This window comes from Filicampus tigris, chromosome 9 (assembly GCF_054856515.1).
Source record: "Filicampus tigris isolate MCC_2025a chromosome 9, RoL_Ftig_1.0, whole genome shotgun sequence".
NCBI classification, from domain to species: domain Eukaryota; kingdom Metazoa; phylum Chordata; class Actinopteri; order Syngnathiformes; family Syngnathidae; genus Filicampus; species Filicampus tigris.
Genome location: NC_141225.1, coordinates 15,474,869 through 15,498,700, shown reverse-complemented (window position 1 = coordinate 15,498,700; position 23,832 = coordinate 15,474,869). Strand labels below are relative to the sequence as shown.

General features: G+C 41.0%; 1 protein-coding gene and 1 non-coding gene across 2 annotated transcripts; one reads left to right on the top strand and one right to left on the bottom strand.

Annotated features, from left to right (window-relative positions):
• Positions 1 to 113: 113 nt before the first annotated feature.
• Positions 114 to 22,313, bottom strand: LOC147142215 (receptor tyrosine-protein kinase erbB-3-like). The gene is made up of 29 exons (XM_086040690.1): positions 22,024 to 22,313; positions 15,081 to 15,238; positions 14,643 to 14,829; positions 11,950 to 12,075; positions 10,875 to 10,940; positions 10,684 to 10,802; positions 9,723 to 9,864; positions 9,497 to 9,610; positions 8,544 to 8,661; positions 8,388 to 8,461; positions 8,203 to 8,293; positions 8,055 to 8,072; positions 7,670 to 7,887; positions 7,045 to 7,177; positions 6,844 to 6,937; positions 5,925 to 6,079; positions 5,798 to 5,851; positions 5,565 to 5,706; positions 5,062 to 5,181; positions 4,877 to 4,975; positions 4,311 to 4,496; positions 4,067 to 4,219; positions 3,674 to 3,749; positions 3,050 to 3,196; positions 2,833 to 2,930; positions 2,534 to 2,734; positions 2,256 to 2,324; positions 1,503 to 1,764; positions 114 to 1,182 (listed from the first exon to the last, which is right to left on the bottom strand). Exons 1-29 carry the CDS (start codon positions 22,130 to 22,132, stop codon positions 395 to 397), a joined length of 4,317 nt encoding a protein of 1,438 aa, XP_085896816.1. The 5' UTR covers positions 22,133 to 22,313; the 3' UTR covers positions 114 to 394.
• On the top strand, positions 12,706 to 12,779 carry trnai-aau (transfer RNA isoleucine (anticodon AAU)). The gene has a single exon. It is a non-coding gene; the product is annotated as a tRNA-Ile (tRNA).
• Positions 22,314 to 23,832: the final 1,519 nt, after the last annotated feature.

Below are 23,832 nucleotides of genomic sequence, written 5' to 3'. Positions count from 1 at the left end.
TGCTACATCAATTTTTTTGTATTTTTATTGTATTCAATTAACTCCTTCATTTAAGCAGCAGATGGACTGAGTTAGCGTTATAGTTTAAAATTAATTCAACATGACTCAGACAATATATTGAAAACATTTTATTTTAAGTAGAAAATACAGAAACAAAAACAATTTTGTTCATGTCAAATTGTAAACAAAAATACTGGATATAGCTTGTTATGTGTTACTTTTTTTTTCTTCTTCAGTGCTCATCTAGAAATGCCCCGCTGGTAATCCTGAATACAGTCGTGTGTGGTTATTAATATTCCTCCATCAGCTGAAGTGGGCTACATTTTAGCTTTTGATGTAATGTTCTGTCAAGTCCTTCATGAATAGAAATAAGCAAGGAGCAGACGAGCCTTCTTCATGTGGGCACTGCTTTAGGCTTGAGGAACATCCTGCTGTGCCAGTAGTCGGGATTGTCAAAGGATCTGTCCCCACTTACGGGATCTCCGACCTCAACTCCAGCTCGCACTTTTACGTAAGGGTCGACGCCCAACTGACGAGCCGTGGCGCCTTTTTTCTCTCCCTCGCTGCCTATTTGCATGTTCTGGTACACCGCTGCATCAGCAGGCTTCATGGCGGTGAAGCAGTCCATGTCCTCATATTCATAAGCCTTGCCCTCGTCCCTATCCTGGATCTTTGGCGCCTTGTTTTCCAGAAGGGCTTTTCTCAGCTTTGGCTGCCTGTTATTGTAATGATAATTACTGTCTTCCACGTACTCCTCTTCCTCCTCTCCTTCTGCCATCCCAACAGCTATGGGAAGAGGAAGAGGAGGAGGAGGAGGATGAGGAGGAGGAGGAGGAGGAGGGTCATGTGCCGGAGGGTCTTCATCCTTCTCACTACACCTGATATCCATGTATTCGTATTTAACCTCTTGGGAACCAAGCTGTTGGGAGCTGCGATTGTTCCTGACGGACGGCGTGACATCTCCCGAGCTGGCCGTCACCTGCGACGATAGGGAGGATCTTCGCTTCTTGTTGCTCTTTAGCCACTGGCCGTTGTCCTTAAGGTGGCTGTTGATTCGGGGGGAGAGGCGCGGCTGCTTGTTCATGTACTCGTACTCCTCGTCGTTCAGGTTGTACAAGAGCCCGGACGAGTGCGACTTGCCCATCCCGCCGGGGATGACTCGAGACGGGCATAGCAAGGTTTCTGGGAAGAAAGAGGTACAGTTATTCACTTTGTCACAATTTCTCACTTGGCTCAATAAGCCATCTCTCTATTTTCTCGACTGCTTATCCTCATTTGATGTAGCTTATCTTAGCGGACTTTGGGTGAGCGGTGGACTGGTCCCCAAGTGTATAACACACTGGAAGGCCAAGGCTGGATATCAAAATCCGAACCTCAGAACTGAGGCAGACGTGCTACCAGAAATTCAACCGTTCCCTTAAAATGGCATTTGAAAGTACCAATTTATTGTTACTGTTGTAAAATCCTTTCTCTCATGACTACAATATTATCAAATATATCACCTCTCTCCGGGCTGTCTCCAGGCAGCACATAACCATTTTGGTCCTCTTCATCCATTTCTGGGGATGGCGTCTCAGGCGGCCCACCAGACAAGCTGTCTCTCTGGGACATATAAGCGCTGTCTTGCCGTTGACGTCCACGTTTTGGGCTCCCAGTCAGAGATAGGTCCTCGATCATCTCCAGTTCAGTGGCGGTGCCGCAGCCCTCCGAACTCTCGGACATAGTGCGAGCAGAGTTGAGTCGAGAACGTGACTGCCACGGAGCCTGAAATATTGTGATCAATGCAATATTACAAGGTCATTGGACAGCTTTTATAGTTTGAGGATGAGAATTATACAGTATACTTCCAGGGTTTTCCAGGGTTTACTGTTTTTGTTTTTAAGTGTTTTAATATGTAGTGGTAACACTTGCATCATAATGCTCAGTTTTGAGACTGCAATGAGGTATTTAACAATATGTTTATTAATATGATTGAAGATGTGCCTTGCATTGTACTGAGTGCCGTTTCCCTTTTAGTTCTTCTATAGCAGCCAACCACTGTGCTGCGTTATTAGTATGCTGTGAGAGATAATCACAGGATGTTTTTCACAGAATGTTTTATTTACTTAATTAAAACAATGTATCTTCATTCATCTGTTTATGCCAACTCCACAAGACGTTTAGTGAGCCGCAGAGCAATTAAATGCACTTCCACTAGAGGGCAGTATACCTTTTGTGTTTGATTAAAAAGGTGCAGTGGTGTCATATGCTCATACCTGTCCTGGGTTGTCTACACCTGATGTCATTGGCAGATAACCAGCACCACCCGGTGAACTCAAAACCACCTTAACAGACAGAAGTTGTATTTAGATACAGGAGGTTATAAGAATATGTGCAGGGTGTTCAGAAAGTCAAGCATTTATATCTATTTTTTCCTTTAAAACAGGAGGGACGCCAAATTGTATTTAAATACAAGTACATGTCTTTTAAGAAAAAATACGAGTGCACAATGACTTTCCGAATGCCCTGTATTTTCAAAATAGATGGGCATTACTCTGTGTGAATCCAGCCTGGAGAGGCCACTGAGGCTTCTAGACGTAGTGGGAGACATGTAGTGGGAGGGCGGGTTGAGGTCATCTGTTGATATTTCTTCCATCTGGTCCTCCAGCTCAAAGTCAAGATCCTCCAGGTCATCTAGGTCTGCACTACGTTGGGTTAACTCGTCAGGGGGGCCGTCGGGCTGGCTGCAATCCTCCTGTTGACGGTAAATCCAAATACTGACACATTTCAACAGAAACACAACACCCGTGTGCTGTTACTGAGTCTGGTAACACAGATGATGTGCTGTCTTACCTTTATCACCAGGTAGCGAGGAGGATCTCGCGCCATTCTGGTAAATTCATTGGCGAGCTCTTTGAATGTGGGACGGACATTCTCGTCAATCATCCAACCTGGAAGTTTGTTGTCACATTTCACCACATAAAGCACAATTCCCTCTAAAATACAATCTAATCATATTGATTAGGTTCTAAATATGAACAGAAACAAAAGTTGAAGATCAAAAACTCACACTTGACCATGACCATGTACACGTCAATTGTGCAAATTGGGGGCTGGGACAGTCGCTCCCCCTTTTCCAGGAGATCAGGAACTTCCTGCGGGTGCATGGTTGAGTACGGCTCCATTCCGTATGACATCATCTCCCATATTGTTACGCCTAGCAATGAATGACACATATTTAACGGGGCGTCAAAAAGCATAGCACAAGGGTGCTCTCAACAACATCCAACATATATTGTAGGATAGAGAACAATATATTATTGCCCTTGTCGTATGAGTCACAATTAAACATTCCCTCACTCTAAAATGCAAATGGTACATGCCCGTCCATTTAATCCAATGGTTTTAGGTCATTCTCCTACGGCAGAACAGCGGTAGGCAAATGAAAGTTGACAATTGAGTACTGCATGTCGACCAGAGCACTGCGGCGGACAATATGCTTTACTGTGTTCTTATTTTTTGAACCACAAAAACATGGTGTGATTGTCAGAGAAGAAGCGATTTGCTCCAAAAGAGAGGAAACGCCACAATAAAAAAAAGTCTCACGTACGTATGAAATTTTGGGTATTATTGTAGAAGACAGTATATACTAGATTGTATTGTTACAGTATATGGCAATGAAAAAATGATTCACCATAACTCCAGACATCACTTTGATGAGTGTATCTGCGAAACAGGATGCTCTCCAGGGCCATCCACTTGATTGGTGTCTAAATACAAATTTTAAATATTCAATTAAAAATGCACATTAACCCTTTCATGCACAGTGGTCACTACAGTGGACAGCTATTTAAAAGTTGCTTTCGCCTATATTTAGTAATCTAAAAAATATATTTACATTTTAAATCATCAAATCATAATTAATGCATGAAAGGGTTGAAATATTTGGAAAAATTTAGCTGAATTAATATAGGCGAAAGCAACTTTTAAATAGCTGTCCACTGTAGTGACCACTGTGCATGAAAGGGTTAATTATCTTTTTTTTTTTTTTTTTACTTAATGTCAATGTTTCAGCCAATATACAAACCTTGGCTTCATTGTAAAAGTATTTTTTGTCATCGGGGTATAGGTCTGCAATGCCGTAGTCGGAGATCTGGGCGGTGTAGTTATTCTTCAAGAGCACATTTCTGGCAGCCAGGTTCCTGTGGACCATCCTGTTCTCCTCCAGGTAATACATACCCTGAGCAGAGAAGAATACGGCGAATGGAATACGCCGCCCTGCCTCGCCCTGCATCGAGAAGTGTTGCTCAATCAGGCCGCTTGACTTTTACCTTAGCGATCTGCACACACCAGTTGAGGAGCCTCTGTGGACCGAGCTTATTCTTGTTGTTCCTGACGTGTTCCAGCAGGGAGCCATGGTTGTTGAGCTGGCTGACGAGCTGCAGGTTGGCACCGGGACAGATACCGAGGATCCTGACTACGTTGATGTGGTTCAAGCTTCCCATCACCATCATGTGCTGCGGTCGACATTGAGAACTCATCACCATTGCTGACGGTTAATGAAGTTAGAACAGCACATTTATACATTGGCCATGGCCATTCTGCTTTGAATATAACAGAACAGCAATAGCCTTCCTAAGCCTATGTGAGCTCTGATATTTTCACAAAAATACACATTGTGATTTTAACTCAGGTTTCCAGTTTGCTCATAAAAAGCAAATAACAACGGCATTTTTCAAAATGTTGTCTCTATATATATATATATTTTTTTGTCTCGTCATTTCTCTCTCCTAATACCATTTTTTTCCAGCAAAATTTCCCCCAGCACGAACTTGCAAATTCCACAGAAACAATAGAAATCAATATTTTTTCTTATCAGAGTGTTTTGCATTCTCACATCTGTCACTTCGAAAAACGTCTGCCGCCCAGTATGATCGTGAATCGTTTTTATGGCAACCGGAAGCTTGACTGTGTCTCCTTCGGGGATCCAAATGCCCTGTGAAATGCAGACAGATTTCAGTGTGCTTTCAATCACTAGCAAGCGTGGGAGAATGTTGTTCGCACTGGCACAATCTTCACTACCTTATGAACTGATCCAAACACGCCGTTACCCAGCAGCTTGATCTTACGCAGCTCAGCAGCCGTCAAGATCCGAGCGCGGGCTTTGGGCCCCTTCTCACCAGGATCCAGCAGATCAAAACCCTGAGATCACACAAAGCCTATTTTAAACCTAGAAGGGCTTAGTTGGAGACGTCTCCATTGCATCCCACCGGACATCCTCCAAATGTTTTTAAAGAAAAGAATAAATGATGGTCAAATAAAAATTCAAGAAAGATGTACACTACTAACAAAATGTAGGGATATTTGGCTTTCAGGTTAAATTTCAGGATAAACGTCAAAGGCAACATTACCTTTACAGTACAGGTGAACTTAATATGACTTGATGTCTAACTGTTCAAAGATTCAATACTTTTTGCGCAATTTGATGTTCGCTTACAAGGAACAAGAACAACTAACAACTATAGATTAAATATATTCCCATATAATAAACCCATCAGGGCTCCTATCTCAAAGTAAAGTCTCACCTCTCCATTGGCCATGTATCTCCTCATAGCTCGTTTGCGGCGGATGGCCAGGCCTCTGCGGTACAAAACGCTCAGCACGAAAATAGAAAAGCTAGCAAACAGAAGGGCAATGACTCCCAGTACGATGCCCGTGGTTGCTTGACTAGTAACACAAAAACAGAGAAAGAGAGATTTCACATTACGGAAACTTCAGGCATAAACGTAAATGCTGTTGAATGAGAGGAGACTCCTACCCAGAAATGTATCTGGAAGACCCAATACAGCCTCCAGTTCCTGGACCAAAGCACCTAGAGGGCAGTCATATTTCAGCGAAATGCAGACAACACGGAGAGCTCACACAGCCCCTGAGGTTTGCCTTACCCTTGAGTACAGTTAATGTGACAGGGTTCACAGCGGCCTTGCTTGTTCGGGTACTTAAAGATGATCCCCTCGCCTCCCATCACACCCTCCGGACACGAGGAGACACAATGTGGGCCGTCCTGCCGGTTGGCACACGCTACACACTCATCTGCTCCCTGCACATATGAGAGAATGGATGGACTCAGTTTGAACATTACTTAGAGGGAAAAGTCAACCCAAGCATATTTTTTTCAAGAATATGTTCTATGCAAGCCCACTAGTTGAAACAGGGCAATCTGATAAATATTGCATAATATTGACTATAATATTAGTGGAATAAGTGTTAATCCACTCCTTTTTAGCCATCTCTGGGGGGCGGCCATTTTGTCACTGCTGTCGACTGAACATGACATCAGAACTGCTCATGGCTCAAGTAACAACCAATCACGGCTGACCTGTTTTCTGAAACTGAGCCGTGATTGGTCGTTCCCTGAGCCCTGAACAGTTGTGATGTCATTTTCAGTCGACAGAAATGACAAAATGACCACCCCCTGAGATAGCTAAAAAGGAGTGGATTTTTCTGCTTAATTCATATTCCACAAACGCAATATTAATTAGAATGTTTCAACTAGTGGGCCTGCTGGGAACATATTTTGGAAAAAAATGTGTTTGGGTTGATTTCCACTTTAACTTTGGAAATATAAAAAGAAATGTACCTTGATAATGATTCGATCAAAAAGTATTACACATAAAAGTCAAATAAAACATTACACCTAAATCAATGTTTTACAACAAACAGATCTAAAAGAAAAATGGACTGAAAGAAAAAATCAGTTAAGCCATGGTAACATTGCACATTTTAAAAATTTGATTTAGTGATTTTTTTTTTTCTTGTAGGGGGAGCCTGGGTACCACACTTAAGTTTTGTCAGCATTTTTACCAGGCCTGTGCAGGTCTCCTTTCCCTCCTGGACTTTACACTCGGAGTGGCAGGGCATACATTCTCCTGATGGATCTGCGAACTCGCGTGTCTCCCTACATCCAGATGGAAATAATCTTTCAAAATATTTCCACGGACTGCAGATAACAAAAGAAGCAACGTCGGGTGGGCACGATCCCAGCAAACAACAATGAAAACTTACCCTGTCAAGAACATGCACTCTGGCACACAAGTTCCTCCTCTGCTGTACTTTTTGCAGGAGAGACACTGATCCGGCCCCGGACCCCAGCAGCCCTCCGAGGAGCACAGCGGGTCGCACACGTGGCCTAGCTCAACTACACATAAACATAAACATAAACATACATACAGTAAATGCCATCGAAACCGCATCATGTGCCAATGGGGTGCACTCGGAAATTCCAAACCATACGAGCTTCTGTCACATTTACATTTTTAAAATGGGCAGATGGGCCAAAATGTACATGAGGTGGGGAAAAAAAAGTTGATTTATTGATTGATTTAAACAAGCAGACTTAAAAATAAGGGAGTGAAAAATCTGCAATATAAATATCCAATAGTGTCCTAAAATGAGTATGAAGCTAAAAGGAAAATATTGTACATTTTAAAATTTAAAAAAATAATTAATTCAAATTAAATTTTCTTAATGTTTAATTTTATGAAAAACAAAACCAAAAAAATCTAAATGAATACAAAAAGTATTACAGCACTATTAATGTAAATATTCAGTAAGACGGTTTAAAGAATGCAGCAGGACATAGGTGGACCTGGAGCCATATATTGCCCAACGCTGACCCAAACCAACTCACCGCACTCATTTCTTGGCCGGTTTTCCTTAATGTCGATGTACTTTTGGCGTCGCTGCGGGCGCGAACTGCTGTTCAAGATGCGCGTCCAGTTGACGGTGTCATGGTAGCACAGCTTCTTGTTTCCTGTGATGTAGATGCTTCCGTCATTTATTCTTTGAAGTGAGCGTAAGCCCAGAGAGGTCAAGGATGGGATCTTCATCACCAACAGAGAGTAGCCTCTGAAAAATAATGACAACTTGATGGCAGGGAGGGGAAAACACTGCAAGATTTGGTGATTCTGAGGCCAAATGTTTGACACCTGAAAAACCGTGCAAAAAATAAACAAAAACAAAGAGAGGGAGATGACGAATTTGAAAAAGGTGGGCACATGAAAATATTACTATACCTTCTCGAGCTCACTCCTCTAAAGGGTTTTAAAGGGATGGAAAAAAGAAGACACAATGTGATTAGAATGCGTGTCACTTGATATGTCAGTTAAACTTATCTTACACTGAGGGAATAAAACCAGTGCTGAAAAAAAAAAAAAAAATCACCTGTAAAGTGTTCTGCCTTGAATGGTTTTCAGGTTGGAGAAGACGGATAGGTCAGTCATGTTCTCAGGCCACGACTGGATACTGAGAATGTCTGAAAACGTCGCATTGTGTGTTCAGTGGTCAGACCGAACAAAAATGACCACAATCGCAGAAAAAAAAAACGTACGATCCGAACTAACACGAACCTGTAATCTCTCGCACTGTGTTGAAAATCTTCAGTTTTTCTGGATCAAGGGCTGGGATGTTGTTGTAATCGTCACTTTTATTGACAGAAAAGGCACAAATGTCATTTCAAATGACGCAGATAGCAAGGACACAACCATCTTCGCAGAGAGTCTTACCCATGGATCCCAGTCACCAGGAAGTGAAGACTGCCCTGGATCTTTGTGCAGTTAATGAAACTGTCAATGTTCAGAGCGTCCACGGTCTGTTGGTTGAGAGTTCCTGTACCGCGGCAAACTGCGAAGAACAATTTCAATTTAGGAATCCATTTTTAGGGAAGTAATGCAATAAGCACTTGCAATTCTGATGATTTACTCAACAGAACCTCACAACAAAGGCATAATAGATGAAAGCTACTTATCTCACAATGTCTGATTGTGAGCAGACATTTGTCCTTAAAGTAACCAAAATATTAGAAACGGTTCTCAGTGTGATATAGTGCAGTTCTACAAACTATTGCTGCGTTCAACCACATTCATTAAAAGTGTTTTAAATAGGGACTGGGAAAAAAAAAAAAAAGTTAAAAGTGCATGTGAAACTGAAAATGCTCATTTATTTTATCAACTGCAATTATATAAACATGTAAAATTGTTTATTTGACTAATTTTGTATTTTATTTTAAAAAGTTACAGTTAAGAATTAAATGTCACACTCATTTGTATTTCATTCAATGTAATCAATTAAAAATGTCAAATGTATATATTTGTTTAGCAGTTATTTAATGTAATAAATGTTTTTTTAATAATACACGTTAAAAAAATGTAAGAAGTCATCTAAATAGTTATATCTAAGTTTTAGCAGGTGGAAATGGCAAAATAAATGCAACAAATTTTTGACAACGTAAATGCTTGGTGGGCCAAACGAATTCATGAAACGGTGACATGAATGACTGTGACACTGCCAATCAAACACAGTATATTTACAAACAAAAGAAAATTGTGGTACAGCTGTTACATTGGATCTATTATTGGACACTCAATAAGTATAACACTAAACTTTTGAATGCAAAATTCAAAGTTTTATTGATATCAGAATCATTTCAGTAAGCCATGGGCTATCACACGTTGCATACCTTTAGGACAGAGGCCTCCGCAGAGCTCACACCTTTTCACCCCGTTTTTCTCCACCTCCATTTTATGCGTGGGACAATTGCTCACGCATGAGCTGCCATCCACCACAAAGTTTGCTATGGAAAAAAAACAACAACATACACGTCATGTCATACATACACACATACATGAGACACAAACGGCACTGACGCATTGTGAGTAGTACAACAAAGATTGTTTGAGACTCACTGGGACACTGGGACACACAGATGGAGCCATACTGGTACTTGGCATCGGGGTTGGGCTCCAGTTTGAAGGTGTGCTTGTTGTAGATCACCGTCTGAGGACACTGAGGGACGCAGGACCCCGAGTTGTTGAAGTTCCTGCAAGCCTGCAAAATGGGACCCGTGGTTGTCATTTGGGTGCCCAGTGGTGTTCTTGGCTCTTGCTGTTGTCAGTTACACACATTCCATGTCACCGTAAATAAAGGTGGAAGCCTTTGGTAGAGTTGATTAAAAACTGCTTTCCTGACGCTTTCTCCTCTTCTCCATTTCACTGGATAATTCCACTTATAGAGGAAGTCAACCAAAATATATTTTTTCAAGAATATATTCTATGCAAGCCCACTAGTTGAAACAAGGCATTCTGATTAATATTGCTTCTGTGCAATATGAGTTAAGCAGTAAAATCCACCTGTTTTTGTCCATCTCAGGGGGCGGCCATTTTGTCACTTCTGTCGCCTGATAATGACATCGCAGTTGCTCAGGGCTCAGGTAACAACCAATTGCAGCTTGCCTGTTTTCTGAAGCTGAGCCATGATTGGGTGTTATCTGAGCCCTGAGCATCTGTGATGTCATTTTCCATCGACAGAAGTGACAAAATGGCCGCCCCTGAGATGGCTAAAAATGGGTGGATTTTGCTGCTTAACTCATATTCCACAAACGCAATATTAATGAGAATGCCGTGTTTCAACTAGTGGGCCTAAAATAGAACATATTCTTGGAAAAAATATGTTTGGACCTGACTTCCTTTTTAATTTTCATACAACAAGCTAACAAGTTTGTTTTGCTCATTGCTAATCCCTTAATATTCGTTGTTTTTATGAGACATTTGGAGGGCCCTCAAAATCTTGGGTTTGTCTTATAAATCCGCCCCTGGGGACACGCAACAATAGTTTTTGTCTGGTTTGACATTGACCATAACGACTTACAAAGCAGTCAGTGTCGAGGGGTCCAGTGCAGCCTCCAGCACACTCATTGTGACAACACTCGCTTGGGTTCCGGCCAAAACAGCGGCCATTGCACTGGGGGGCGCACACCGTCTTTGTCACTGGAGCGCATGTGAGAGGACATGTCAGTTAAACAAACAGACCCAAAGTAACGAGACGCCGATGTCACTCACAGATCTGACACGTGTTGTTTCCGGGACCCCAACATGGAACGTCCTCACATGCTTCACTGCAAGGCTCTGGCAAATACAGTACAGAGATAGTGAGACATGATGGAAAGTCAAATGGCTAATATAAGAATATCATACAGGATCTTTGAAGGTGAAGTCAACCCCAAAATTTTCTTGACAAGAATATGTCATATGCAGACCCGCTAGTCGAAAGATGGCATGCTGATTAATATTGCATTTGTGGAATATGAGTTAAGCAGTAAAATCCATTTTTGTCTATCTCAAGGGGCGGCCATTTTGCCACTTGCTGTCAACTGAAAATGACATCACAGTTGCTCAGGGCGTCAGATAACGACTAATCATGGCTCAGCTTCAGAAAACAGGTGAGCCGTGATTGGTTGTTAAAATGGTTGCCCCCTGAGATGGCTAAAAATGGGTGGATTTTGCTGCTTAATCCATATTGCACAAACACAATACTTTCATATTTTTGGGGGGTTGACTTCCTTTAAGATAGACCAAGATTTGAAAGATGATTTCATAAGACTTTCCAATATTAATTTGACCTGTAGCTTTTACAACTCAACTGAAAAGAAATGTAATCTTTTCAAATGGGGGAGAAAAAAAAAGCTTGCATACCCTCTCAAAATGGAGGTGTGGCTGTGTTTATAATATCACCAAATACATTCAAACTCATGTTAAATGGGAATGAGAACACACCTACCACCATTTAAAGTGCCTCTGATTAATGCCAAATAAAGTTCAGCTGTTCATTTACGAAACGTATATCACGAAACGTTGTATATCACCAAAGCATTTGAACAGGAATGTGTAGGTTTTTTTTAATATCCACTGTAGCTGAAATTCATTTAGCTCATTTAAATTTTTTTTTTTTTGCTCAAGCTTCTGTATTGCCCTGCAATCTTGCTTAGCCCACCAGGGAAGTTAACCCCTTGTGTGATTAACAAAAATTGAGGAACAGACTTTTCTGCAGGCATCAGCGCATCATCTTATTTCATCACCCTCATGACAAACCTCTTCTAAACAGCAAATGATTGGATTTGGGTGTATTTTCACTCACTTTCAGGTCCATTGTCTTCCAATATAATAGGCGCTGTCCCGTCCTTTACGATGTCCTGCCATATGACCTGTGGGGCGTAGCTCAGGTACTTATTTTGGATGATCTTGACTCCGCCCTCCAGAATCTCTGTGGGTGGCAGACACTGCATGTAAATCCTGAGACGCAAATAACGAGCCGCAACTTGCACATGATTCATCATATCAATCTCAGACATTACTAGATATTGCAGCAGCGGAGAACACACCATCGTGGGGCAAGGGCTCATGTTTCACTGGCGGTTGAAAGGATTACACGAGGAATTGCTGTGACGTCACCAAATACAATACGCACCACACACACGCACTAGTGCTGTTCAACGACAGGTATGCAGAAGGCGTGGCAGTGTGGGAGCTCCTCCAACAAGCTGCCTCTTATCTGCACAGCCTCCCACACTTAAACATACTACATTTTAACGGATGTACTGGAACGTATACACTTAAGCACATATACTCTTACATTTACTTTACACTAAAACGTATATTCCCTAATATTTAAACTAGTGCTGTCAAACGGTTAAAAATTAACTAACTAATCGCAAAATTTTCCATGATTAATCACGATTAATCGTATTTTTCAACTACAATCTTTTACGAAGCTTGGAACCTTTATTTACTTGAGCAAAATCTTGGAATTAATGTGGAAAAAAAAAAAAAAAGTATTTCGGCTGTTCTAATAGCTTTCTTTGATCCTTGAATACGATTCTTTTCCAGTAAATATGGCCGGTTAGCTCAGTTGGTTAGAGCGTGGTGCTAATAACGCCAAGGTCGTGGGTTCGATCCCCGTACAGGCCAGTACCCTGAAAATGTCCCCACTGTGGGATCAATAAAGGCATTCTTATCTTATCTTAAAATACAACAGTTGAACGATACACCAAAGATGTACAACTAATATTGTATTTGAATTTGGCTGTGCAGAGTAGGCTAATTATTTTGGGTTTCTCCAATGAGCCGTCATGCAACTTTTTAAAGTAAAAATACGTAAAAGTCCGTCTTTACGACGGTGACTCTCGTCCAGGTTTGGCTGTGACAGAAGCAAATAAAACAGAGTTAACTGAGTTAATTTTTTTTTTGTGCATTATGAAATTTAAATGAATCTCCATAGTTAATGCTTTCATTTTGACAGCCCTAATATAAACGCGTATACATATACACTTGAAAATATACTGTACACTCCCACGTACTCTTGAATAGAATCTTAATGTATAGACTTAAACTCATCCACTAAAACATATACACTATAAAGTACACGTTGAAACAAATAGTGTCTACACTATCATACACGCTCATACATACTGTGTAGTGTCCTGTGCATTCGAACATATACAAACAAACATGCATTCAAACATATACTGTATTCTCTAAAATACCATATGCAGGCAAATATATGCACCGATGCACAAAGTGTGAGTTTGCAGTTAAAAAAAAAAACAACAACTTTTTTTCATATTTGTTAAAAATCTGGCAGTATAAACCTGCCAGTACTACAGAAAGTTAGAAAAAAAATCAACTTGTATCACTAATTTGATTTTTAAGGAACCACCGCACCCGAAGAACAAGCAACTCATGGAAGTGTTGGAAACTTCTGGAAAATAAAAAGAAATGGCCATCCCTCATTTGCGAACAGGGTATAAGACTCGCAAATCCTAGCTGATTTTTGGGCAAAAGGGAGACTACGCCCTGAATTGGTCACCAGCCAGTCTCAGTGCAAATAACACACACAGTCACTGAGCAAGAATCGATCCCACACTGTCCGCACACATGTCAGGCAAGTGGGACCACTACACTTAATTTTACATTTATAAAAAATAAAACCAATACCATTTAAAGTTATAATGACACTCTGTTACGAATAAGTCATGCTACCAAGGTAACAGCCGTAGCTAACTGCCATCGCTGCTTTTTTGGTGAAGCTGGACAGCGCCCTCTGTGACTCATTATCACACCTGTGCACCTTCATAACTGCATTCCATTATGAGCAGCCATGTTAGAGAATTGCGCTCGTGCACGGTAGTGAGGGGCTCGGCTTTTGAATCGAGGGTGGGAGGAATTAGTGAAGTGAGGCTACATTCAAATCTTGCTTGCGATACTAAATGCACTCAAACGTATACTATAACCTCAAACATAAACTGTCCCTTCTAACAAAGTCAAAACACACACCTAAACATCCACTCTAAAATACTGTTTACACGTCAACATATACACTGACATACAGTACACTGAAACATGTCAACTGTAACATGAGCCTAACGTTTCTGTGTGATGAAGGCCATGCCCTGAAGAGATAATTAGGCACACCCAACAATATGGTGGTCCCTGATAGTGTAGTGGTACACACGCCTGAGTTGTGTGCGGGCAGCGTGGGATCGATTCCCGCTCAGTGACAGTGTCTATGTGTGCCCTGCGACTGGCTGGCGACCAGTTCGGGGTGTAGTCTGCCTTCGCCCATTGACGGCTGGGATAGGCTCCAGCAACTCCCCGCGACCCTATATAGGATAAGCGGTTTGGAAGATGACATGACATGACCCAACAATATGAACTGTGTAGATGTAATAACTCTGCAGCTGGCTCTCCCATTTCCTTCAAACTCCATATATGGCCCTTATGGAGGTGAACATATGGTTCCCCGCCTAATGACCAAGTAAATTTCTTTTGTACCTGTGAGGTGTGTCAGGCCCAGTTCCTGCAGGCCGTGCTGGCCATCCTTCTGGTAGTTGACCATCACAGCCAAGGCGTACTGGTCCTCGTACAAGGTGGTGCCCCTGATGACACGCAGGTGGTCCAGCGGCAAGCGGCTGAACTCGTTGATGGCAAACAGGATGTAGCCAGTCACCTCCCTGATTGACTGCATGGGATTTAACGGGAGATACAGTATTTGTGGATTTGGTTGGCATTGCACTCTGAAGTATATGTATATGTGTCTTACATAAAAATAAACTATAAACTATACCTCTAAATTATACCTCTCTGACAGTGCCATTCACAACTGAGCATTATCATCTTTGTCAATGTTATTTTGGTTTACAGACGTTCACGTATTGCGCAGGTGTACCTAATCACGTGTCCACAGAGCGTTTTGCATTTTCAGCGGCTCACCTGCAGGAAGGAGAAATCTCTGGTGTGTTCCATCATGGTGATCTCAAGGTTGCCCATGACGATCTCGCAGCCAGCGTACCTCTCCCGCATCAAGTTGTACTGGATCTCGGAGTTTCCCGTCGTACTCAGAGCATTTTGGGTGCCGCTACATACTACCACTGGGGAGGAATAAATAATGAAGGCTAAACATGACAAATGTTCTCTCCAATTCGACAAACAATAACGTCATTACAGGTTGCACTTTTGGCCAAAGGCTACTATTTTCTTTATTAGAGAAACAAAGGACCAATGCCAAAAGTGTGAGGTATATCATTCACTTGCCCATGGCTCACTAAGTGACATTGGAGAGGTGCTGCAAACTTGTCACCTAGCAAGTAATTTGTCTGTCCCCATTCTGCACCAGTTTGAGCAACTTTATGGCCATGTACAGTATACTGTTAATTATACTTCGTGTTGGAGCACAGTGATGGACATAAAGCTTCTCAAACTGGCACCGAACTGCAATTAGGGAAAAAAAAAATAGGCGTGTATTTTATAATCCTGCTCCAATGTCAGTCGTCAAGGTCCATGCTTAAAAAAAATGCAAATCCTATGCTGAAATGCCAGGTTGACAATGTATGAAAAAGACAATTCTAGTACATCAGTAACTAATTCCAAATCAGAGAAACAAGAGCAGAAGTTGCACGCATGTGAATGGATTTTCTGCAACAAGGACTGTATATACGGGGTGTAGCTCTGAGAAGAAAACATTACACAAGGCCTTGCCTATGTGCTGGGGCGAGTTCATTCATTCATTGAGTAGCACCACGTGTCTGATTTGCTATTCAAATGTAAGGCAGCACAGAAGACACTAACAGTCTGATGAAACTCATCATTTGGGGCCTCTATGTACAGTATATGACATCAGTTAATGTGAATCAGTTTTCTCGAGAAGATTCTGCGGTGATCCAGAATGACATGGAAAACAGCAGATGCTAACAGCAGCAGAGGCTAACAGCGGCAGATGCTAACAGCAGTGGATGCTAACAGCAGCAGATGCTAATGTACTGTAGCGTCACTCTGCAAGCACTTCCCTGTTTGCTTTTTATTGTATGTGAGCCTGTAACGTATTTGTTCACTTGACATTATTTCCTAGAAATTTTTTTGAAAGAACAACTTGAAAGTAGGAATTCAATCAACACTGGGCTAATTATTAGACTCCATGGTAAGGTACAAAAGTCTTTAAGTAGCAATAAGTTAAATGCACTCAGAAACACATTGCATTGGTGTCAAAATAGAACAAAAAGGAAATAAACAGGCTAATGATTAAAATGATTATTCCCGTAAAGTTGTGATAATTGTACATTAATTGAGTTTTTCTAAAGTTTGTCACATGAAATCAGATATATTGTTTTCCCCTAAAATCACCAAACAATGTACTTAGTTCCAAGAAATAATGTGTTAGCCAACATAAACAAACAAATAAATAAAATAAATAAATAAATAAATAAATAAATAAATAAATAAATAAATAAATAAATAAATTAAAAAAAAATCGTAATGTCTTGACAAGGACAAACAGATAATTGTTCTGGGATGCATCGACTGAATTACTTGAAAGGTTTGTTGTGTACATTCAGAAGTAATGACCGAACATGTTTGTTGTCATCAGATCAGGAAGTAGGGATGGAAAATAAAAAATATACTGCAGGGGAAAAATAGCAGAGTCATGTGTATTCAGAAATGATCCCAAATAATAAAATTGCATGAAATTTGAACAATATGGACTGAACACAGCTTCAAGTGCATATTGTGACACATTCGAGAATGCCTACATGCAAACATGCATGCTACGGTATGTTTAGAATGCAAAGGAGATGGAGCGGGTTGACTAATTGACAGAGGTAGCAAATAGATGCTTGCACTTAAAAAAAGACTGGTTAAAAAAGGAGTGGATCTCAACACTTGTGACTATAATTAGATCATTGAAGGGAGACTCCAGTTTGTCTGATCAAGAACAATAGCGAAAGGTGGAAACGTGAAACCAACTGTATGCATTTTTCCCTTGAGGAACCAATTGTCTGTGTCTTTCCGCATTTGAACTATTTACAATGTTTGAAACAAACCAACTTTCAAGTAGCTACATGTCTCCATGTCGAATTGTTTGACCTCTTTGCGGAGATAATAAACTGCGCAAGTTACTTTTCAAGTACTTTGTATTTATTTCAGGTATTCTCGTTTGCAACAGGTTCTTTTTTCATAGCTGGTGTACAAGTCAAAAACTGTAAAACTGCTTTGTTAAAAGTATGCCAAATTGGGTGAAATAGCCAACCCAGAAAAAACAGCATTTTTTTTTTGTGTATACTTTACTCAAGTAAAATATATTTTAAAAAAATGTAAAAAAAAAAAAAGCACAGTAATGAAGTATTTGTAGTTTATTACTTCCCACTACTGCAAAAGGATGTACATGTAAGTTGTAGCAGCGTGGCAGATAAATGCAATGGGCGCAATGCAAACAATGCACAGGCTGCTGCTGGGGGAGGCTGAGAATGTCAACAGGCTGAGTGGGTTTTCTATCAAAGGACGACTTTCAGCGCTGGCAGATGGATGGCGGGCGAGAAAAAAAGGAACGGGGCGGAGGGAATAGAACCAACACGCACACAGATAAACAATGGCCTCCTTTTTGAGAGATGTACAAATTGTAGCGCATCGGTGTCGCACAGCCGACCTCTGTGCGTCGGTGCTTACACTCAACTCTGTGTTGGATCATCCCATCACTAACCTTAGTCGGCCTATGGGCAGCCCGAAAAAGGGGCGTCATTGTCCTCGGAGTTACGCTGCAAACCAACACAATGCAGATCAGGTTTGCGCATTGTCGTTGCCAAGATTTCAGTTTTGAGAGAAAAGCAGGAAGGAGTAGGGCTACATAGTGGAGAAGGTGTTGACAGCGTGGTTAAAGCACTTGAGACAATAAGTGAGGTAAACAGAAACTTGGCACGGAGCTGTGAGAGATTACTTCAAGATGAGCAAGCTCACATGCACAGACACCTGAGCGCAGGTGCCGTTTCGTGCCGTGGCGTCACACCGTGTGCACAAACAAGTACAAATGATCAGCGATGATCAGGACTTGTAGTTGGTCAATCAACGTAGACAGTGGGAGTTACTAAGCTGCACAAACTTTGGCAACATTAATCATTCTTGACGTGAATGAACGTACGCTAGCCTGTGCTTAATGTAAAAGCTTCAAATAAAGACAATATAATCTACGAGGTGTGTCAGAAAGATTCCAGGGCTGGTTTCATCTCTTTGTTTTAGATTTATGGATTAGAAGTGTTTTTATCCAATGATTTCCTGGAAATATTACTTAAATACCGCGTTAGTGTTATTAATAGACTACATGATCTTACAAATCCTGGTTAGGTCAACGGAGAAGCCATGCTAGTTGCTAAGCTAATCGTAGACTAACACGGCTGGCGTGTTTAACACCGTAAAGTGATTGGGGTGATCGATCCACTTTTTACAGACGTCTGGCTGGAACTGAGTTAAAGTGGAGAACATCCGACTTAACTGGCAAAATAATACGTTTCCATACTCCACAGAGAAAATCGACTCACTAAACGCAACGGGAAATGAATTACAGCTTAGACATTTTTATTTTCACAATAGAGTCCTGAGTTTTGATTTTGACTTTTGAGGGCCGCACAATAAATATTCTCAAATTACATTACAGTTGATCTTACCATTTTACCAATTAAGCTTTTCTTCTAGCCCAAAATACATTTTGCTGTTAGACACACATTGGTACGGAAATAAACCTCTTTTATATAATAAAAAGGAAAAACAATTGTTCATTTGTTATATTGCCATATTCTTAGTGTTGAATAAAACCCTTGCTTCGGGTCTTTGAGATTAACCGGGAAAAAAAAAGCTCCACAAAATTAGAAAGTTGCTCCTCAAATTAAGTCATTGATTTATAAAACTGTTCCTAGAAGAAAAAAATACATATTACGAGCCTTGGATAGCGCCACTAGGTAACATTAATTCCCTTTACTATAGTTTCCACTAAAGCAGGGATGTCAAACTAATACATTTTAATCACCTCATCATGTTATTTGATATTCACATTTTCCCCTGCATTTGATTATTACTGTGCTGCATATAGGCCTACTTAACAAAGAAAATAATGAAAAATACGTGTTATTGATTTAGATTTTCTTTCCAAATTAAAAGAATACATTTAGCAAGAAACATTTGCTTATTGGCCATACAAAATTATGCAGTGCCTTGAATTTGACACCTGTGCACAAAGGAGATGTCAGCTCGCTAAACTACAGCCTGATCTGTTTGCCTAGTGTTGTGCAGCATGGCAACATACAACAAACGGGTCATTTGCCAGTGAACTCAACAACAAAAACTACAAAGCCAAATGTGTGTTAGGTGTATATATATATATATATATATATATATATATATATATATATATATGGAATTAAGTAATGATTTAGTTTAGTCTACAGCGATTATCCTGCTCATCCTCACATTGCAGGTGAGCTGGAGCCTATTCCAGGTGTCTTTGGGCCAGAGGCGGGGTACACCCTGGACTGGTCGCCAGCCAATCACAGGGCACATAATAATCAACAACCATTCACAATTAGGAGCAATTTAGAGTCTTCAATTAAGCGAAAACTCAGGGCGGAGCAGAGATTCAACCCAGTATCTCAGAATTGTGGGGCACGCCTGTTAACTACTAGGACACCGTGATGTGATAAAGCAAGATTATGAGAAATGAAACTAACTGCCCAAGCCTTCTCATAAACACACGGCAGACTAACTGTGCCGTTCCACGGGTTCAAAATAATGATTAAACAAACAATTGACAGCTCTTTCACAGCAGGCCTGTTTACTGCGCAGTAAATTCTCTGTTTAACAACAGGACAAGAAAGCAGCAGCCTCAATGACATTGACCTTCAGATGTGGGTTCCTCTGTTGTTGTTTTCTTAACATTAAGGAGCGGGCACATGCAAATCGTATTGTTGTTGTTGTTCCTTGACATTTGAACATGAGCTTCCACAGTCTGATGATGTGATTATGATGGCTGTTTTGACCACAGTGCTTTTGTCAGTCCCAGGCACCACCCGTGTCTGGAGCAGCAGGTGACAGTAGCAAGTAGGTGGGGTCAAGGTAGACAGAGTCAACTCTTGGATTCAAATCAAAACACCCTTCTCAGCGACACTGACGTGATGCCGCCCGCGCACTTCCTTTGGGTTTGATTCCGTGTAATACAATGTCACATTTGTGCTATTTGGGTTCTTTGTATTGTTCTTTGTAAAGCAAGTGACGGTAAGTTCAAAGGTGTCAAGTGAGAAACAAACGTTTTATATCGCACGTAAAGTTGCTCCACGTACACTAATTGCAAAAGTGATTGGATTTAGTTTTTTGTCTTGACATATAGCATTGAGTTTTTCTTATTTTTCTTCTAGCTAGATTTTTTTTAATATATATATATAATTTATGACATTATGTATTCTATAAAGGTTGGTTCATTTAGTCAGGAAATACACATTTAAACTTAATATCAACATAATTATAGATGAGCAATAAGAAAATTTTCAAATATAAATGCAAATAGACGTTTTTTTTTACAAATTTGATCAAAAATAAGGGCGGCACGGTGGTCGACTGGTTAGCACGTCCGCCTCACAGTTCAGAGGTCGTGGGTTCGATCCCGGCTCCGGCCTCCCTGTGTGGAGTTTGCATGTTCTCCCCGTGCCTGCGTGGGTTTTCTCCGGGCATTCCGGTTTCCTCCCACATTCCAAAAAACATGCATGGTAAGTTGATTGGATACTCTAAATTGCCCTTAGGTGTGATTGTGAGTGCGGATGTTTGTCTCTGTGTGCCCTGCGATTGGCTGGCAACCAGTTCAGGGTGTCCCCCGCCTACTGCCCAAAGACAGCTGGGATAGGCTCCAGTACGCCCCGCGACCCTTGTGAGGAGAAGCGGTACAGATAATGGATGGATGGATGGATCAAAAATAAGTACATTTAAGAACTGTATAATACTTAATATAAATGTGTGACTTGATATGGATTTTTCCATCCATCCATCCATCTATCCATTAAGGCTGGGAAAAACATTGTATCGCAATGTATCGTGATACTTTTTATGCCAATACCAAGTATCGATACGTTGATGAAGTATCAATACTTTCGATACCTTGTGTTATGTTATGTTTTGCACATTCTATGACATAATTTTGGAACAGTTGGGGTCCTTAAAGTTGAGCTTTGTGAATGGACTTTTATTTATTGCGCTCCTGTGTATTAGGAACCATTACTGGAACCGTTTCTGCACTTTTCAATCATGACACTTGAATAAATGTCAAATGGCACTTAAGTAAAAACTTTGGAAACACATGCCTCAGTTTTTTTTCAAATATATATCTTTATGATATTCAAGTATTGCAATAAGTATCAGATCGCAACCCAAGTATCGGAATCTGTATTGGATTGGGACAAAAGTGTACTGTCCCAGCTCTATTATCTATCCATCTATTTGAACTTACCTGTATCTATCTGTTACCTGGCCTATTACTCAATTATACACAAATGAATTAATATCAGTGTAATTTGTTTTAATTCCCAAAGTGTGCAGAGTAAAACTAAACGTGTAAAACGTGTGGTTTCAGAGTGTGTTGAAATGAGTTGAGCGACTCAATGCGTTCCAGAACCTTGAAAGAATGACAGGTGAGATAAGCGTCGCCCCACAGAGTCGTGGGAGAGGTGCAGGTGACTCAGTGCAAACAGGTTTTGAAGTTTGCGGAGCAGGTTGTGATTGTGAAGTCGGACAGATGTGGGTTTTTTTTGTGTTTTTTTTTCTTTTCTACTTCGGAGCACGAAGCTAAGATAAGACAAAAAAACGTGGTCATCTGCTGACTATTTCTTCTCGTATGTGTGTGCGACCTTACCTCCTTGTGTCTGAGCACTGCAGAGTTGCAGAACTAAGCAGGGCAGCAGCAACAGCAGTAGGACGCAACACACCTGTTGGCCCTTCCTCACAAGCGCGGTCATCCTCATTCAAAGCGTCACGCTGTTCCGAAGCAACATTACCATCCCGCGAAGAAAAGGGCCCAAAACTTCATTTAGACTCTCAATGGAAGTAAATCCAAAAGCACCGCTAGCAGATCCAGCCCTTGTCGTGCTGACTCCAGCTCGTAGTATGAAGTTGAAATGAGCCCAGCAGTGATTGGAGTGTCGCTGGAGGCCAATCAGAGACTGGAGCGCTTTTTTACTCCCTCGCTCTGATTTGAATGGGAGGGACCAGTGTGAACAGAGCACACACACGCAAGCATACAACAGATTGTAAACTTGAAAACACCTCGGAAGACAGGAATGAATGACAGGAAGAGGAGTGGAGCATTTGAACGTTGTTGTGCATTATAAGTTATTACAGTAATTCATTCATTTGTATTTATTTGATTCATGTATATTAGTCTTATTATTACCTCCTAGTTAACTCTGTTAACTACACTTGGAAATGTGTCCAGGGTGTACCCTTCCCCTCCGCCTAATGTCACCTTGGCTCAAGTTCACCTGTGACCCAATTAGAGAAAATGGATGGACGGATGGATAGAAAAAGAGTACTTAACAAAACATAGCCATCTATTACAGTATATACATCCTGCAGTGAGGTGTGTGGCAACCTTTTAACCTTACTTGGTTTACATCATGCAGGATTTACTGCAGGATTGTTGAACCTGCTGTCATCTACACTGACATAAACAACAAGCCAAACTCAGTATTGCATTTCTTAACACATGGTATACATGGGATGACTTAACGGGGAAGCTGAGCCAAACATATTTTTTTCAAGAATATGTTCTATGCAGGCCCACTAGTTGAAACAAGTCATTCTGATTGATATTACGTTTGAGTTAAACTGCTAAATCAACCCATTTTAACCATCTCAGGGGGCGCCCATTTTGTCACGTCTGTCGACTGAAATGACATCACAACTGCTCAGGTCTCAGGTAACGACCAATCACAGCTCACCTGTTTTCTGAAGCTGAGCCACGATTGGCCATTAACAGAGCCCTGAACAACTGTGATGTCATTTTCAGTCGACAGAAGTGACAAAATGGCCGTCCCCTGAGATAGCTAAAAATGGGTGGATTTTGCTGCTTAACTCATATTCCACAAATGGCAATATTAAAGTGGAAATCAACCTAAACACATTTTTTTTCAATAATATGTTCTATGCAGGCCCACTTGTTGAAACGCGGCATTGTGATTAATATTATGTTTGTGGAATATGAGTTAAGCAGCAAAATCCACCCATTTTTAGCCTTCTCAGGGGGCAGCCATTTTGCCACTTTCTGTCGACTGAAAATGACATCTCAGTTGCGCAAGTAACTGAGGTACAGTGTGAAGCGCTTTGAATACCAAAGGTAGAAAAGCGCTATACAAGTGTAGCACAAGCTACAGGCGGCTTCTTAACTGGCTATTGCTAAGTTTCATGTCACGATTCATCAATCAGTCCATTGGTCCGGCCAAACTTGTTGACAACCCACACAATGATTTGCAATCTGTTTTCCAAGCAAAATCTGCTTGGCACATATGACGTGTTGCATGTCCTGTATTCCCAAATCAAGATAAAGGTTATTACAATGATTATAAAAGTCGCAATTAAAAAGGGTTTGGTAGCGCATTCCGGCTTTTGTCGAAGGTGACTAACAATGACACACAGAAGTGTTAGTCTTGAGGCTGCACACGTCGTA